General features: G+C 40.4%; 1 protein-coding gene across 8 annotated transcripts in view; it reads left to right on the forward strand.

The window, feature by feature from the left end:
- Nucleotides 1-19,320, forward strand: part of CORIN (corin, serine peptidase) — a 219,541-nt gene that overhangs the window by 149,901 nt on the left and 50,320 nt on the right. For 6 of the 8 annotated variants that reach the window (XM_075930473.1, XM_075930474.1, XM_075930477.1 and 3 more), the window contains 3 exons: nt 2,466-2,588; nt 8,737-8,844; nt 14,364-14,595. In XM_075930473.1, coding sequence (XP_075786588.1) covers nt 2,466-2,588; nt 8,737-8,844; nt 14,364-14,595 — 463 coding nt within the window. The remainder of the gene's footprint in view (nt 1-2,465; nt 2,589-8,736; nt 8,845-14,363; nt 14,596-19,320) is intronic. The other 2 variants (XM_075930478.1, XM_075930479.1) reach the window with 1 other exon arrangement.

A 19,320-nucleotide genomic window follows, 5' to 3' on the forward strand; every position in this document is an offset into this window, starting at 1 on the left:
AAGGAGGAACAGAAGGAGGAGTCCAGGAAGAGAGGTGCGGGGAGGAACAGGTACGGGGGAACTCGGGAGCAAGGGTTCAGCGAGCGCATATTGCACCCGCGATCTGAGCCCGGGTGGTGGAGTTGAGCAGTGACCCAGAGCGGGGTCGCGGAGCCCGCGAGCAAACGTGTTTAGGGGCAACACTCCCATTTGCTACAGTAAGGAGCTTAGCTCCCTGCGTTAGGGCCCTGGGCCGGTGCCTGGGAGAGTAGGTGGGCCCGGGCCCCCCTCTCCGCCGTCCGAAGGCGATCCTTGAGGCCCAGTTGGAGCAGTTGGCTGGCCCCAGGGCGATCTACCTGCATTTTGCCTCTGAACTAGATGGCAACTGGGTGTGGGAAAATGCATGATTAAATAAAGGGGTGAAATTCGCATAAACTACGAGTGCGGACTCGTGACAGACAGGCCTGAATCTTGGAGTCACTTTAAATAGTTCTCTGAAAAAAAAAAACTGCTCGATGTGCAATGGTAGTCAAAGAAGCGAACAAAATCTTCTGAGTCATTAGGGAAGGGGTAGCTAATACAACCGAAAATATCATAATGACATTACATAAATTCTTGGTACATCCACGCCTTGAAAACTGCACATAGTTCTGGTTGTGAGCTTTTCAAATATATATATTAAAATTGGAAAAGATACAGAGAAAGGCAACCAAAATGATTTAGGGTATAGAACACATTCCATATAAGAGAATTTAAAAAGACTGGGACTGTTTAACATAGAAAAGAGATGATCAAGGGGGGATATGACTGAGTTCTATAAAATCATGAATGATGTAGAGAAAATCAATAAAGAAGTGTTATTTACTCCTTCACATAATACAAAAATCAAGGGTCACCCAATTAATTGAATAAGCAGCATGCTTAAATATAAGGAAGTATTTCTTGTTGGGAATAATTAGGAAAGGGATACATAATAAGACAGAAAGTATCATATTGCGCCGCTATATAAATCTATGGTACATCCACATCTTGAAATATTGCATGCAGATCTGGTCATCTCATGTTAAAAAAGATATATTGGAATCAGAAAAGGTACAAAAAGGGGCAATCAAAATTATTAGGAGAATGGAACAGCTTCCATATGAAGAGAGACTAGTAAGACTAGGACCTTTCAACTTGGAAAAGAAATTACTAAGTCTATAAAAACATGACTGTTGTACAGAAAATAAATAAGGAATTGTTGTTCCTTCTCATGACACAAGGACTAAGGCCAGGTTTATATTGGACCTGGAAGGTCAACTTACGATACACAACTCTAGCTACATAAATATCATAGATAGCATTGATATACCTTAAGCTGAGCTTGGCACTGTCTTCACAGCAGGACGTTGATGGGAGCAAACACTCCTGTTGGCTTCCCTTACGCCTCATGACTGTGAGGAGTACCGGTGCCGACAAGAGGTGCCCTCAGCTTTTGATTTAATGGGTCTTTACTAGACCCTCTCAATCAAATACCAGAAGATTGATCTCTGGCAAGGCAAGTGGAGACATGGCCTAAGGATCACCATGTGTGACAAATAAAGGGAAGTATGTCTTCACACAGTGCATAGTCAACTCTTGGAACTCTTTGTTAGAGGATGTTATGGAGGCCAAGACTATAACTGGGTTCAGAAAAGACTAGGTAAGTTCATGGAGGGATACCATCAATGGTGGTTAGCCAGGATTGTCAGGGATGCAAAACCATGCTCTGAAGTCTCCCTAGCCTTTGTTTGCTAAAAAACTGGGAATAGGCGACAGGATGGATCACTTAATGATAACCTGTTTTGTTCATTCGTTCTGAAGTACCTGGCATTGACCACAGTCAGAAGACAGGATACATGGGTAGTTATACCAGTGGTCTGATCCAATATATCTATTCTTATGTTCTTAACATTTTCTTCTGATTGTCAAAATGTATAGTAGTTGATCTGTTGTAGCTTCCTTCTGGTTCATTAACATTTTAATTGGAAAACTGCAACTATCCTTATATCGTAAGCATTTTGGGGTAGGGAGGTCCACACAGTCATTTGAGCCCCATGAACCCAAGTCTGCTGACAAAGACCAGCTGTGTTGTTTTTTTTATCCCTCTGTAGCTGTACCCAAAAATACAAACACCGGAGATTTTTTAACAATGTTTGAACATGGGCAAAACAACTAATTATTCCTTAGAGCTGCATTCTCAGAAAAAGCCAAACCATTTAGCTGAAATTTTGAAGAATTGAGCCTGAGGCAGGCAGTTGGTAAGGAAATGTTTAGCTCAAATGATCAAAAGTTTAAAAAAACTATACGCAACTAAAAAAGAGTCTTTATAATGCTAAGTGCTGGGCTACCTTAGTAGGCAGTGGTTCCAGCCTATTCATTAATACTTATTTTTTTTAATTAGGTTGAAAAGAAATGAGAAACCTGTAGGGCTGTGGGATGATTAGAATGTATCCTTGTTTCCTCAGCATGTTACAGTCAGGGTCTGGTGGAGTGCAGAAATGGACAGTGCATTCCCAGTGCTTTCCAGTGTGATGGGGATAATGACTGTAAGGATGGAAGCGATGAAGATAATTGCAGTGAAAATAAGGGTATGCTGAGTTTCATTCCCTTTTCAATAAGTGAACTAATCACCAATGACCTCTGTTATGAAACTTCTTTCTGGGAAATAAGGATGTCTATCACTCTATGGGCACACAAGAAGTACCCTCTGCGCCTCCACTTACAGGCAGAATTGTTTCTTAACCACTCCTGAAGAATGTAGTCTGAAACTAAGCAGAGATGGAAATATCCTAGTCAGGGAAGAGCTGGGGGTAGGCTTGGATGGGCCATCCAGTCCAGTCAGGGCCCTCCCCCATCTAAGCTCTGCTACAGTCCCAGCACTAATTCCGCCTGAATCTGGAGGATGTAATACAACTTTGCTCTGGCTGAAGGGGGAGAGACAGCAGCAGCAGAGCACCTGACTAGCGCACTGTGCATGCATGCTGCAGCAGGAGAAGCTGTCCAGCTGACCTGCCCAGCAGCTGTGATCATCAAAATGTAGGCCTGTTGCCTTGGGGGACTGGCCAGAGTGTCCCATTGCCCAACACAAGCCCAGGTGGACTGGACGAAGTGGGCAGAGGTGCCCTCCCTTCCTGCCCCCCATCATTGCCTGCCTACCTGAAGTTGGGACGTGGTTTTATAACTAATCATTTTTTTTAACAAAAATTAGTATTGTCTGTATTTTAATAAATCCAATTTGTTAGAGTGTCCGTGAGGTTCCATGAGGCACAATGGCATTTATATGTTGTCAGTGGTTATTACCAGTTGGCAAGAAACCTCCTGGGGAAAGTCTTTCCGGATTGAAAATAGAGAATTTGAGGAAGACGTTCAACTACTGGTTAAACGTAGAAAGCTCAATAAGGGAAAAAACTTGCAATATCGTAAGTGCTCACAGCTGGCAATAATGGCAGAACATAGAACTAACAAACTCTGGAAAAAAGAAAATCCTTTCTTATAAGTCCACTCTCCTCTGAGGTCAGCTGGTACCTTTCTAATCTTTTCTGTTCCTTTCCTTTCTTCATTAAGTTCTCTGGCTCTTTGCACTGCTATTTTAAGTCATCTGATCAAAAGAATAACTGAAGAAATAAAGCAAAGAAATGTCAACTCATTCTCTACCACCATTACAACTGAAATTTGTATTGCTGAATGCAACAACAGGATATATTTTTTACATTTCTGTCATAAAATGTAAAACCAAAAGCTGAATTTTGCCCTGAAATATATCTGTGCAACCATAAACTAGGTTCAATTTCCTCTTCTCCATCTTTCCCTTTTTCTAATGTTTGTTTTTATCATCATTCTCTGCATCTCCAGACTTCCACTGTACTTTCTAGGTTCCTCTGCTCCTACTGTTTGAGGCTACAAAGTAGAGGGGAAAGAAAGTCAATGTTTTGACTATATGCTTCTAGCTTGAAAGGTTCTTATTTGGACTGTCAAGTGATTCATTTTTAATCGTGCAATTAATCATGATTATTTTTAATCACAATTGATTGTGTAATTAATTGTACCATTAACAATAGAATACCATTGATTTAAATAATTGTGGAATTTTTTTTTTACATTTTAAATATATTGATTTCAGTTACAACACTGAATGCAACAACAGGATATTTGCAGCACTAGCTTTATTTTTATTACAAATGTTTTCAGTGTGAAAATTTTGTTTTCAAGTCCCCCATTACAAATACTATGTGCAGTCTCTGTCATGAAAGTTGTACTTATAAAAGTAGAATTATGTAAAAAAAAAAGTCCACTTAGTCCTACTTCTTGTTTAGCTAATCATTCTGACAAATATGTTTGCTTACATCTGCAAGAGGTAATGCTGCCTACTTTTTCTTTACAATGTCACCTGAAAGTGAGAACAGGTATTCTCATAGCACTGCTGTAGCCAAAGTTGAAAAATATTTACATGCCCAATGCACTAAAGATTCATATGCTTCTCCATACATCAACCACCATTCTAGAGGACTTGTATCCATGCTGATGACAGTTCTGCTCAATATCAGTCAAAAGCAGTATGAACTGACTCATGTTGCATCATCTGCGTCAAAAGGTCAATTTCTTTTTTAATGGTTTGGGTTCTGTAGTTTCTGCAGTGGAATATTGCTCTTTTAAGACTTCTGAATACATACACCTCTTCCTGTTCAAATTTTAGAAGGTAGTTCAGATTCTTAAACTTTGGGTCAAGTGCTATCTATCTGTAATTCTCTCTCTCTCTCTCTCTCTCTCTCATCTCTAATCTCTAATCTCTATCCTCTATCCTCTAATCTCTATATTTTTAGAAATCTTATATTGGTACCTGCTTTGTATTTTGTAAAATCTGCAGTGAAATATTTTTTAAAACATACAGCATATGCTGGGTCAGCATCCAAAATTGCTATAACATGAAATATTTGGCAGAATGTGAGTAAAACACAAAGAAGATGACATATAGTTCTCCTCCAAGAAGTTCAATCACAAATGTAATTAATGCATTTTTGTATGTCATCAGCCAGGAAACTTGTCCACTGGAATGGTAGCCAAAGCATGCAGGGACATAAGAATGTTTAGGGGTGAGGAACCTACATCCTGGGGGCTGGTTCCCCAGCTTGCCTGAATCTGGCCCCTGAGGCTTCTGCCCTCCCCCCTCCCCCCACCAGCATTGGAGAGCTGGTGCTCCAGCTCTGCTGGCCCCCTTCCCACTCAGACTCTATGCCACCACTCCATTCATGCACCCTATCACCTGCCCATTCCTCCCACTCCCAGCCTGCTCCTGAACCCTACCACCCTCCCAGACCCCCATACCTCATACACCAAGCCTGGTTCCCAGCAACCTCCTCCCACACACTGAACTCCTCATTTTTGGCCCCACCCCAGAGAGTAGGGGGGCCCACAAAATCTACTAGCCTGCCCTGCCCCATGGTACTTGTGTGGCATAGGAATGTGGGGATGATTCTTCTCACATTTGTGCAGTTCTCGACTGATTTTTTTCTGTGGATATATAACTGGCATATTAAAACACTTCAATGCTGGCTATAAAAGTTCCATGCAAATGCCCGCTCTCATTTTCAGCTAACATTGTAAATAAGCAGTCAGCAGTATTTCCCGTAGAAGTACACAAACTTGTTTTCTTAGCAATTGGCTGACTAAGAAGTAGGATAGAGTAGACTTGTAGATTCCAAAGTTTTACATTGTTTTGAGTGTGATTAGATAACAAAAACATCTACATTTGTAAATTGCATTCTCACGATAAAAAGATTGCGCTATTGTACTTAGAATCATAGAACACTAGAACTGGAAGGGACCTTGAGAGGTCATTGAGTCCAGTCCCCTGCCCTCACGGCAGGACCAAGCACCATCTAGACCAGTGTTTCTCAGCCAGTGGTATATGTACCCTTAAAGGTACACAAGAGAAGTCGGGGGGGGTACTTCAACACAAGTGAAATTTGGCAAAAAATGTCTGGGATTTTGTCCTGCAAAGAGGATCGGGGAGGGGGCGGCAGCTCATGCCTGTCTAATTGAACATTCAGAGCCATGCACTCGGATGTTAACACTCTGTGCACACACCCCAGTGCCTGGTGGGAAAAGCGTGTGGTTGCTGCAGTGGCTCTGGTGAGACCCAGGGCAGTTCCAAGTGGGGGCGGGGGAGCAGGTTTGGGCAGGGAGAAAAAAAATCACTTCCACGGCTGCCTCTCTTAGTTCGTTTCCTCTTCAGCAGTTTCCTCCAGCTGAGAGGGTGGCTGAATCTGGAGACATGCATCACCCCTACTCCCACTAGCAGCTAGGTACAACATGTCTCCATTGCCCCTTCCCCATGGTGCTACAGAGAGGAGCTAAAAGGCGATCAAGTGGCACAATAAGATTTGGTCCCAAAGGCCCCCCCGCATCAGTAGCATAGCGATGGGGAGTGTGTGGGGGGGGCAGTTTCTCCTAGGCACCACACTGGGGGGGGAGCACCAAGCTAGGGTGGGAGCGCATAGCCCCATGCGGTGAGCCTGTTGCTGGCGGGCCACTTGCTCCCTACAGACAAGCCGTCGAGGCAGGGCTGGGCAGTGGGAGTGGGCACTTCAGAGGTAGGGTTACCATATGTCCAGTGCCTGGCTCTGGGGGAAGGTGGGGTGCATTGGGTTAGACCAGGGAGGCTTGGGGGTGCCTGGCTCTGGGGGAGGGGGAGGGGAGGTGCATTGGGTTAGAGGGGGGGCTGAGGGTGCCTGGTTCTGAGGGTACTTGTACATTTTTTTTAAAGGTGTCCTTTATTTAAAAAAAAAAAAAAAAAAAAAGTTGAGAAACACTGATCTAGACCATCCCTAATAGATGTTTGTCTTAGCTGCTCTTAAATATCTCCAGAGATGGAGATTCCACAACCTTCCTCGGCAACTTATTCCAGTGTTTAACCACCCTGACAGTTAGGAAGTTTTTCCTAATGTCCAACCTAAACCTCCCTTGCTGCAGTTTAAACCCGTTGCTTCTTGTCCTATCCTCAGAGGCCAAGGAGAACAATTTGTCTCCCTCTTCCTTGTAACACCCTTTTAGATACGTGAAAACTACTATGATGTCCCCTCTGTCTTCTCCTTTCCAAACTAAACAAGCCCAATTCTTTCAGTCTTACCTCTTGTATGAGATGAGTTGAAAAATGCAATTTCTTTTGTTTATCATTTTACAGTGAACATTTATTGTTTGCTGTCCGTATATTATTTGGCCAATATACATGGCAGAGGGGGCATTGCTGCCCCTTGATGGCATATATCATGTTAGTGGATGTGCAGGTGGATGAGCCTGATGGTGTGGCTTATGTGGTTAGGTCCTGTGATTATATCACTTGTGTAGATGTGTGGACAGAGTTGGCAGTGGGGTTTGTTGCAGGCATAGGTTCCCGGGTAAATGTTTTTGTGGTGTGTTGTGTAGTTGTTGATAAATATTTGCTTTTCAGGTTGGGGAGGGGGAGCTGTCTCCAGGTTCAGCCACCCTCCCAGCTGGAGCTGGCCAGCCTCCCAAGGACCGTGAGAGTGAGAGATCATTTTCCAGGATAGATTGTAGATTGTCAATGATGCTCTTGAGGAGTTTAAGCTGGTGGCTGCTGGAATGGAACCACCATATCCCTCTGTAGCAGTGGTTGGCAACCTATTTATCATTGTAAGCTGCGTATGTCCCTCTGGGTATGTCTACACTAGCCCCCTAGTTCGAACTAGGGAAGCTAATGTAGGCATTCAAAGTTGCAAATGAAGCCCAGGATTTAAATATCCCGGGCTTTATTTGCATCTTCTCGTCCGGGCGCCATTTTTAAATCCCCCTGGGCCGAACTAACTGCCCGCGGCTACACACAGCAGTCAAATGTTAACTCAAACTAAGTCCTTAGTTCGAGTTAACTGTTACACCTCATTCCACGAGTTAACTAGAATGAGGTGTGACAGTTAACTTGAACTAAGGACTTAGTTCGAGTTAACATTTCACTGCCGCCTATAGCTGCGAGCAGTTAGTTCAGACCAGGGAGATTTAAAAATGGCGCCCGGATGGGAAGATGCGAATAAAGCCCGGGATATTTAAATCCCAGGCTTCATTTGCAACTTCGAATGCCTACATTAGCCTCAATAGTTCGAACTAGGGGGCTAGTGTAGATATACCCTCTCTGTGTTATGTGAGCTGCATCCATACAATATATATATATACACTACCTGTATGGCTCTGAGGATGTCATATAGGCTACATCATGTGTGCTGACTGGGCCAAAAGCGGTCCCCAGGGTACTGGTTAAAAACTACTGCTCTATAGGTTGGTGAGCAGTTTTACTAGCCCAGGAAGGAAAACAGAGCTTTAGGCATTAGCCTTTTAATGACATTTGATTTATTGTCTACAAAACAAAAATCAGTCCTCCATGCACAATCCAAAATCTGAGAGAGAAACTTTCTTGCATATTAATAAGATAAGAAAAGAGGAGAAATTGTTAAACACCAATATGTTTTTTTTTCCCCGTCTTAAAAATATCTTAAACACTCGTGCCCAAATGTAGTGGTGAAAACAATGGGTTCTCTATGCTTAATACAGGAAATACCTTGTACTCTGATGGTCTAGCAGCAGATTATTACTGAACTATCTAGTGAATTTGGCAACGCTTTTAATCTGTGTCTGTTAATCTGTAACTGTATCTTCTCACCACTGCACTGTCACTTGTATTCTTTTACTAAATCACTATAGTAACAAGTTTTATTGTTTTTTCTTCAGATCACACACCATGTCAGGAAGGAGACCATAGATGTATTGATACTTCCTGCCCTGATTCTTGTGGCGTCTCTTCTCTCTGTGACATGAACAATAGCCAGACAAATTGTAGTAAGTAGATCGTGTGTTTCCTGCCATTGTTGTCTCAGGACACAATTCCAGAGAGCTTTCACTGTAATTGAATTTATGAAACTACTGGCAGAATACAGAGGGAAAGAATCTTTTAATTTCAGTTTAATCTGATGACTAATGATTGCACGTCTAGCAGTCAAGTTGTTGAAATGGCCTTGGTTAGGCTGAACTAGAAACAAATCTGTTACCTTGACTCATAAGTAAGTTATCATGCACTTGTTAACAGCTTAATGATATTTGACCCTACATTTTTTTCTCTTTGCATGTTTTCTTTGCTTTGTTCTTCTGGATGGACGTTCATTGTTGCATTTTATTTAAGTAAAGTTAAAGAACTCTAACGTGTATGAAGGAAACAAAGTATATAATCTGTATAGGTCTCCAAAGACAAAATACACTCCAGTCATATAGCATGTAGCAAATATATACCTTAATAGGTGGCCAAGCATAAGGACAATATTAAACTGGGATAATAAAATATTAAAATTTACTCTGTACAGCTGTTAATTTAGGCTAAGTGAGGTATCAATAAAGAATATGTCAGTTGGGTACTATGGTTTGAAGAGAAGTGTAATTGTTTTCTCCCAAGGTGCCACTTGGAACTGGCATGACTCCTGTTCTGCCAGTGCTCCCTGTTACACTGTGCTGCTATGAAAAGTTGCAGACTTGCTCCTGGTCCTGCACTTGTTCCTGCATTCACACAAATAGTGACACACTCCGCTACAGTTTATATGCAGGCTGACCAGCAACTGCATGAAACAACAATAAAGAGGTTACAGCCAAAATAACCACCACCTTCCCAGCTAGGACCCCAGTGCTGTATTGTCTGGTTCTAGTGAAAATCCCAGCCAATGTGAATTTACTATCCTGTTTGTTTCCTCCCCAATGTGGAGAAGAAATGCACCAGCCTCCGCCCCTTGAGCTATGAATTTCAAGCACTTCACTCTAAACTTATTTGTTTAGGTTAACACACAAAATAAATTTATTAACAAAAAAGGATAGATGTAAAGTGATTATAAGTGATAGGAAACAGATCAAAGCAAACTAGTTAGTAAATAAACAAAACCACAAACTAAACCTGAGATCCTAGAAATATAGAATATGAATTAGCAAAATTCTCACCCTTCTTGATGATACAAGCAGGATGACAGATTCCCAAGATACAAGTAACACTTGTTTATAATGTGGAATTCCCATGTTTTTCATACACAGGCTAGACATCTCTTGCTGGGTTCAGCACTTCCCCCTGTCTGTCTTTTGTTCCTCAGATATTTCCAAGGTTCTTTTTTCATAGGGTCTGAAGAACAACAGATGGTGTCACTCCCTATCTTATAAAACTCAGTTTGATGAAGTCCAGAGTCATGTGTCTTGTGCCCTTCCATACCCTGCTCAGTCATAGCAGCCATTACTTATAGGTTGTCTGGAACATTAAGTTTTTGCAGGGTCCATTTTCTTTGCTGATGGGCCATTACACTGCCTTGTCTTCTTCATTGTATCAGAAAGTCTAGTTGTGGTTGTTATCCAGAATAAGCACATTTGAAATGCAGATACATAGTCAATATACCTGACTTTAGATACAAAAATGACATGCCTACAGACAGGATAATTGTATTCAGCAATTCATAACTTTTCCACTGACACCTCACATGATTCATCCTTTACAAAATGCATCATAATTATGCCCAAATAATATCATCATAATATCACTGCAGGAATTTTAAAGAAAGATGAAAAGAAAGGGTGAAGAGCATGGGGAATATTCCCTCTAGGAATAGATTGTTTATGGCAGGTTTGATGTATCATCATTGGTGATTGGTTTACTAGGATCAGGCAAAATGATTTTGAGGAGTCAGTTGAACAGATATGAAGAAAATTGGAATTTAGCTCATAGATCAGGTTGGAATGGTTATTTCAGTTGTAAATGAGCTATTCAAGGGCTGCCACTTTGGCCATGTTTGGGTACCAGTTTCATAGGGAAGTTGATAATGATTTCTGTATCATTTCAGTTTCAGTGCAGAAAACTGCAGCCCCTTTCACTCCCTCATATTTAGTATGGTCTATGCAGTTTGATTAATCAAGATATTGAGTGGCCTTAACTTAATTGAAGACCATGGGAGCTAGGGTTTTCAGCACGTCGCAGAATGAGTCCTGAAGTGAGCATAATATTGACTTTGGCAGATCATGTAGGACAAAGCCTCAGGGATTTGGGAATGTTATTCCTAAGGATCTTATTAATTATTGCAGAATCATAGCAGTGTTATTCTGACCTTGTAGCATATGGCATGATTGATAAATTGTCTCATTTTTATGTTTAATGGGGTATAAGAAGGGCTGTCTCACAGCAGAATTATTGCAGCAGTGTCTGGTCCCAGCTCTCTTCAGCTGGTAGTAACAATGCCAGTGTCCTATGACTTTGAGGGAAGACTTCATCTCCTTTAACCAATGTTGTGTTTTCCTGTAAAAGGTTTGTTTACTTGGACAGTGCTGAATTTGCCTATAAAGATCTAGCTTTCCTAAGAACTAGCACATTATTAGTTTGAGTTGGTGCTTCCCCGCTGTTCTTTGCTTATTTGTTATAACTTTCATAGGCCAAAGCTGAGTTATGGGCTTAAGATTTAGCTATGGATTATGAGTTTAGTAGTCTGATCATTTCAAATGTAATCAGGATAAAATATATTATACAGGTAAGTTGGCCTCAATGAGAAATTTTTGGAATATGCGCATTTTGGTTTATTTTTAGAGGGGAAAAATGGCTTCGATCAAGTATTTTTCTTTATTTTCAACCAGTTTTACTATAAAGAAATTTATTTTTCTAGAACAACCTGTTGCAGGCACCATCCCCATGTAAAACATGACTAGTATCTGTGCAGTAACTTTGAAAATTAGTAAGAGCAGAGGCTACCTTTCACAGCATTCAGTATGGCCTGAATGCCCTCTGGTCATCATAATGGCCAGTCCTTTTGGGCTGGCGTTATAGTGTAGCCATGGCTTCTTTATAATGATAGTACAGATGTCTTAAACCAGTAGTGGGCAATCTACAACCCCCTGGGGCACCACCTGTGGCCCATGGACCCTCTCTACCTTCTCCCATGTGCCTCTTTTGCACTAAGGTACTGGAGCCCCACAATTTCTACTCCCACCCCCTGGCCACCTGGCAGCACTTTTGGAGGGGCCACAAACAGTGTTCCCTCTAACTTTTTCTATACTTGGGCAGGTTGTGTTTTCTTTTGGGCAGGTTGAAATTTCTTATGTGCAACACCAATATTGAGGTAGTGTGTGGATGTGCATCAACAATACAAACAACACACACACATATAAATAGTCTATATGCGTGAAAGAAAATATATTAAAACAATGGATAGTTAACAAAGCGCTTATGATATTTAATATGAAATCAAATAAAAAAAGAAAATTAATATTAACCTGGGAGTAAATGTATCATCATCCTTTCTAATAACTCAGTCTAATAAACACACAAAAATGCATATTATCCACACGCAGCACAGATTTAAGCTGCTAAACAAATCTGTGAGTGAACTAGAAATAGTATCTGCAAGGAGAGCATGACTAATACAATATTTACTGCCACTGAAAAGGAGAGTGTAAAAGTCATTCACTAAGATTTATGCAGTTTCTCTGGGGAATGTTTAGGGTTAGGGTGAAACACAGACCTGTAAAAACAGATAAAAGTTGTCCTGGTTTGGAACTTTCACCTTGCGTGCACCACCAACTCAAAGAGTAGAAGCTCCTGAACAAATTAACACATGGCTTCAGGGTTTGTAGACAGATGCATGTTTCAAAGAGCTTGCAAATAAGCTTTCATCCTACAAACCAACTAGCACCACACAACATTTGCTACTTCTGACTCCTAAGAGCCAGAACTCTACCACATGATCTGGACTTAATGCAATACAATATACCGTGTATTAATTAGAAACACAGGATTTTAAAAAAATCATTAAGGTCAGAGTTTTAAATATCTGCAACACTCCAAAAAATTCTGTTAAAAGAATCTTTTTCCTTCTTACCTTAAGCCATGAACACTTATGTAAACTTTGTTTGAAATGTAGAAATCATGCAGATGTCCTGCCACCCCACCCCCATGCAGCCTGGTTCCCTCAACCCAGCCATACAGAGAGGACTGCGTGAGTCTGGACATCCCAAACAAACTGCCCTCTGCCTCCACCTCACTGTACAGATGCCAGCACTCTTCCCCCCCCCTTTTTTTTCCACCTACCCCTGTGCAATCTGCTTCCCCCAGCATGGCTGGGATAAAATCCTGCTTCTCAAACTTGCAGATACAAAGAGCCTATAGGGGACACAGCACAAACAAACTTGTCACCCCTCCTCCTCCTAACACTAGGACACACAGCACAAACAAACTTCTCCCTTCTTCCACCTCACCCCATTGCCAGTACCCACCCAACCCCTTTTTTTTCCACCTATTCCATGTAGTCAGTCCTGTACCTCCCTCTTCCCAGCTCAGAAGGCTTGAGGAGAGTGCCGAGTTTCTGCCTCTGTGCCTCTCTCTCTCTCCTCATGCAGATGGGACTCTCCAAACTCCACTACCCCTTACTCTTCCCTAGCCAGTTACTCCTTTCCTCACTCCCTCTTTTTCTTCACTCCTTCCCCCCCTCCCCTCCCTACTCCACTTATTTCCTCCTCATCTCCCTCCTTACCTCCTACCTCCATTTCAAGAATGCAGCAGCTCTGTTTGAAGCTGCTGCTTAGCCAGATGCCCCTCCCCCCCTCCCCCCCCCGGTCAGCTGGGCTCCCTGTCTACATAGGAGCTCTGAACCTCTGAGCAGGGTTCAGAAAACAGCTGCAAAGCTGCACAGCTTACAGGGAATGTTGGCCATGAATCACCTGGTTTGCGCTCTGTCCCTGCTTTCTCCCTCCCTCATGGAACTGGAATGCCATGAATCAGCTGTTTGCAGCTGTCCACGCTTGGAGGTGAGGGGGAGTGAGGACAGAGTGCAAATCAGGTGATTTATGGTGCTTCAAAAGTGCAGGGAAAAAAGGAGTAGGATGTGTGGGGCTCCAGTGCCCCAGTGTAAGAAGCTCATTGGATAGGGGTGCGGATAAAGATCCATGCACCAGTGGGCTGTGGGATGCTGCGGCCTACTGAGATAAATTAGGCCCACTCATGTGGCCTACTCACTGTTTTTGGTTGCCCATTGCTGTCCTAGTCACATCTTTTAAGAGTGCATCAAAGGGAGCTGATGGAGATACTATTGTCATATCAGACATCCTTGTATCTAATATATTGAATGCTTTTATTCATATCCGGGACTAATATTTTGTTCATGGTTAAGGCCCAGACAAATTATTGTATATTTTAATACCAATTTTAAAGTTACCCTGGTCCTGCCACAGTGAAGGAAATGAGACCTACTTTAAGAAGCTAGAGAGTATTATGTGTTCAAATAATCAGAATCTTGTAATTATTTATTTCCAATTTAATCTATCTTTACAGAATGCATATTCTTTTCTTTCAAAAGGTCAGTGTGAACCAATTACTCTGGAGCTCTGCATGAACCTGCCTTACAACTATACTAACTACCCAAACTACTTGGGCCATAGGACTCAGAAGGAAGCCTCCATCAGCTGGGAGTCTTCCCTTTTTCCAGCGTTGGTTCAGACTAACTGCTACAAGTATCTCATGTTTTTTGCGTGTACAATCTTGGTACCAAAATGTGACCCTCAAACAAATCAGCGTATCCCACCCTGCAGGTAACGTGACTACTTCCTAACTGGATTCTTGACTAGTTTCATTCATCTTCAAAATTAACTCTGTTTCTATTGAAATCAGGGTTGGATCCATATTTTACAAACTGAAGAGTATCTTTCATTATATTCATGTAATTGTTTTTGAAATATTTAAAGACATAGATAAAGAAAATCAGTTAGAATACTTACAAGGTTGTATATTTCACTAATCTTGTTTTAGATAGTAGAAAAGAATTGCACAAATATAAGGGATATAAAAACATGCAATAAGTGAAGAGTTCAGCTAGAAATACAACTATTCATAATAGTGCTTAGCTCATATAGAAAGCTTTATATATTCAGAGCACTGTACCAAGTATTATCTAATGAAAGACCAGATTTGAATGTAATGGACTTTTTTCCAAAATTGGAGAGCAAGTACTGGAGAAACAGTCCAGTTTTGCCCCATGGGTTTTTTTGTGTAAAAACTAAAATGCTTCTTAGTTTATCAGTCCAAGGACTTCTCTGGTTATTTCAGGCGGATTGAAAGAGGATTATTGAAAATTACTGTATGTGTCCTATCATAGTGCTGGGATGAGAGCCGAGGGGATTCTGCCTTACCATCTGGCTGGACGTGGTTTGCCTTATATACAGAGTTTACAGTTTGGTTAAGTGGTTCTCAGCAACCCCACTATAAAAATTGTGAGAGCAGCACTTCTGTGTCCCGTGGTTTCCTACAGTATAACGCTGGGAAGCTATCTAGAGCTATTCCTGTTAAGTTATTTAATGGACTGTGTTTCTTTGCCTAGTGATCAATTTTCTAGTGGGACCTAATAATATTCATATTGAAAACTAATTACGCACCACTAATTGATATGCTTAATTCCTGCATGGGAATCTACTGTAGTTGGAAGGTTAGAATAATGCACATAGCATAGAGACTGATAATGAACCCTAGTGGATCAAGAAGGGTTATTAAAGTGAATTGCTCAAGTATATCACACAAATGTGTGCTTGACAACCAAAAACATAATTTTTAAAAAGTGATTCCAGTTTTTTAAAACCAGAGTTAGTAGGTAGGTGTGGGTGTGGGTGTGTGTGTGTGTGTGTGTGTGTGTGTGTGTGTGTGTGTGTGTTTAAATGAAGGAAAACAATGAGATTATATGGGCTTCAGGGCACGGAATGTATTTCTGTCTGCCTAGCAAATTAGGGGCTCAATAATAGCTGTAGTCACAAAATGTCAGTTGTTTAAAAAAAAAACAGCTTTATGAAAACTAATGTTAGTAGAACAATTTTTAAAAATGTATCGTTTTTCTGCCCTAGCATAGACCATTAACAGAGAATTAATTTTAACAAGGGAAGTTTTGCACAGAGATAAGCATTCGAATTTCTAATCAGTGTTGCCATTATAAATATGAACTAAGTAGTAAATTGTTGTATTTGGTTGAATTCACAAATTATATTGATTTAGGAAGAACTGTGGACAAAGTAATAGATGGAAATAGAGACAAATATTTGGAATCTATGAAGAAATTATTCATTCTAGTGGACTGAGGTATAGCTTGGGTACATTCAAGGAACAGAAATATAAATCATTTAAATATTTTATTGCTGTCTGAAGCTGTTAAAGTCAGATTATTTATTTACTTTCCCTTGAAAAATTCTACGAATAGACTATTTTCCTATAATCTGCTTCACCCTTTGCAAATTAAGCACACCCACATTCATTGATACCACAATAGTGATTAATTGATTTGAACAGTGCATGCATTTTGTTTGACCTTTTTCTGTAAATATTAAACAAAATTCAGCTAATGCAATTTTCTCTGTGATAACCTTTCTAAGTCCAAGTGCAATTTACAAACCTGGATTTCAAACTCACTTTGTAATCATTCATCTGTTATAACATATATCCATCTGATGAATATAAGATTTATTGATACTGGGGTTACTCATCTCTATTTTCTATTCTAGTAATTCTGTTTTCTATGTATGTAACAGATGTCCTTGCTTTGTGAGGAACACCTAATTTATCACTTTATTATTTTAATCATTATGCTTTTATTTTAGTGTAGGAGAAGGTCATGTACAACAAGGGGAACATGATGAATATGTTTTTGTAAATTAAAATGGCCATTAAGGCATCTATCGTGTGTGAATTCAAATTCTATGCAATGTAGTTTACCTTCAATGGGACATTCGTGGTACCAGTCCTGAGGCTAAACTGTACATAGCTGCCCTTTCAAGATTTTCAGATGACATTTTTATTTGCAAGTAGTTCCTAGAGACTGGTTTGTGGGGGGTGTTTGGGGTCTGTGGGGTGAGGTGTTGGAGTGAAATTGGGAAGGGTCCTTTATTCTTGCAAAACATCCCTCTAGGGCCTTGTTGCACCATTTTTATTTCAGTTTACTTTTAAGCAAGTTTAATATTCATGGATGATGCTAGATTTAAAATCCTGGAGACTGAAATCACTGACTTAATACACAATAGAGAAAGCTTCCTTACTAGTTTCTTTGCTGAACATCATACATGTTCTCTGCTACCCATTTCTTCCTTGGACTTTTTGTTGGCTCTGCCAGCTAATGTGGTAATTTTGTTTCCATTTTGTTGTAGTTACCTACCCGCCAGGCTTCTGCGCAATCACAGGCTCCTAGCACTGATCGTGGCCCCACCTTCCAGCCTTTCCCCTTCCCACGCCAGGCTTCCATCTGGTGCACGTGTCCAGTATTCTCTGATATTTTTTTTTACTGGACAAAGAGCGCAAATACTGGACTGTCCGGTAGAATACTGGACACCTGGCAACCCTAACTGGAACAGTAAAATGCATCATTATTGTTCCTCTAAATCATGTGCTGTTTTTTCTTGCTATATTGTAAGGAATTAATATGTGCGCTGTTATTGGCTTCAGACATATATTTGACATGTTCACTGAATTTTAATTCTTCCCCCAAAATTAAAACTGAATGTCTTGCAGCAGTTACTAGAAACTCTCTCCTTTGAGGGAAGGTTGGTTTTTTGGAGGGGTGAGATTGAAGGAGCAGGAATATGTTGAAGGCACAAGTTACTCAGATGTTTCAGGAAAACTAGACCAAAACTTTTTAAATCTACTTTATTATTTCCACTGCCTTTGCTGTCATCAGAAAATAAACAGAGCAGAAAACACTGGAATTCAGAAGATTCAGGCCAAACTACAGAACAATGTAGGGCAACTGTTCAAATGTGATTTGAATCAACACAGTTGTTTGGTGGAGAGGCAAATGTAAAAGGAAACAGATTACTTCTGAGTTGTAACAGCCAGATGATTTTAGACCATTCTATAAAATGAATCTCTTTATAGTACACTGTGCCTCATTTCAAGTGGGCATAAAAATAGAGTTCGGATTGTTCTCATTCTAAGTGAATGCTGATAAAATCACATGTAAAATAACTGAATGGATTGTTGTGGCTAACTGAAAAGAATATGCAGATGGCATTTGCTTTTACAAAAGATAGCTGCTATTATCCACACTAGTTTGCAGCACTTGCCACGTAGGCAACTTATTTTGCAACTTCTCTTAGCAGAGTGCACTCGTTTTTACACATACGCTCATACACTACATTCTTACTCTTTAAATGAAGGGTTGATTGTTTAGGCACAGAAACAAAATTGAATCTTATTTTTTTAACCTCCCCTCCTCCCCCAATCGAAATTAAGTTTGAAACTAATACTGAAAAGATTATGATGCATTATTGGTACAGTATATGACCTTGCTTTAAACAGCATGTAAACTATTGGTCACTCATTTTCAAAAATGGCAGAACAGAAAGAGAAGAGATCCAGAGAAGAACTATGAAAAATGATTAGTTGCATGGAATGATTTGTTACATGAACCAAGATTTAAAAGATCAGCGCTGTTTAATATAGAGAAGAGCCAAATTAAGGTGACCTGACAGAAGCGCACAAAATATTCAGAAGGTAAATTGGACCTTCCCATTAAAAATCTTTCTCATAATACAAGAACTAAGGGTACATTTACTAAAGTTGAAAGAGATTTATAATGGATAAAATATAACACTTTTACAGGATATACAAATAACCAGTGGAACTCACTGAAAAAAGATATAATTGAAACAAAGACATTTGTAAGAGTCAAAAAAGGACAATTTCATTTTCTAGAATGGTCTAAAAATCAACTATTAATGTAAAAATATCATCTGCAGTTACTCAGCCAGAATAAAAAAATTATAGGCATATCAGCCCCTGATAGACAACATAAGCTAATCAATAGTTGCCTGTGATTAGAAGGAAACTTTGCTCATAGAAAAGTGATTGCAACATTTCCAGTTATGTGTTTTCTCTCCATACAATTGAAGTATTTGACACTGGCCACTCTGAGAAACAGGACACTAATCTAGATGAGCTATTGATTCAGTCTCCTGAGGCAATTCCTATGTTTCCATGTTGGAAAAAATATTCAAAATCAACATAATTTTCTTGCCTCTTTAAAGGCAGGCCTGATACAGGTGTTGATGGTCAAAGTGACCACACCCTCAAATTAGGTCATGTGGTCTCAAACCATCTTCTTTTTATGAAATTCACTGAAAAGTCTTTTGCTCTTTTATTTTCCAAGTTTGAAATCTGTACTGCTTGGTACCGCAGGATCAACTCAGCCCTACAACCTTCTGTGCAGCAAATAGTGCACTAGAACCCTGTGAGTGAGTCTCTGAAAAGAGATCTTAAATATCCAGAATCTGATTGTTCTCCATTAA

This window comes from Pelodiscus sinensis, chromosome 5 (genome assembly GCF_049634645.1).
Source record: "Pelodiscus sinensis isolate JC-2024 chromosome 5, ASM4963464v1, whole genome shotgun sequence".
Classification (NCBI taxonomy): Eukaryota; Metazoa; Chordata; order Testudines; family Trionychidae; genus Pelodiscus; species Pelodiscus sinensis.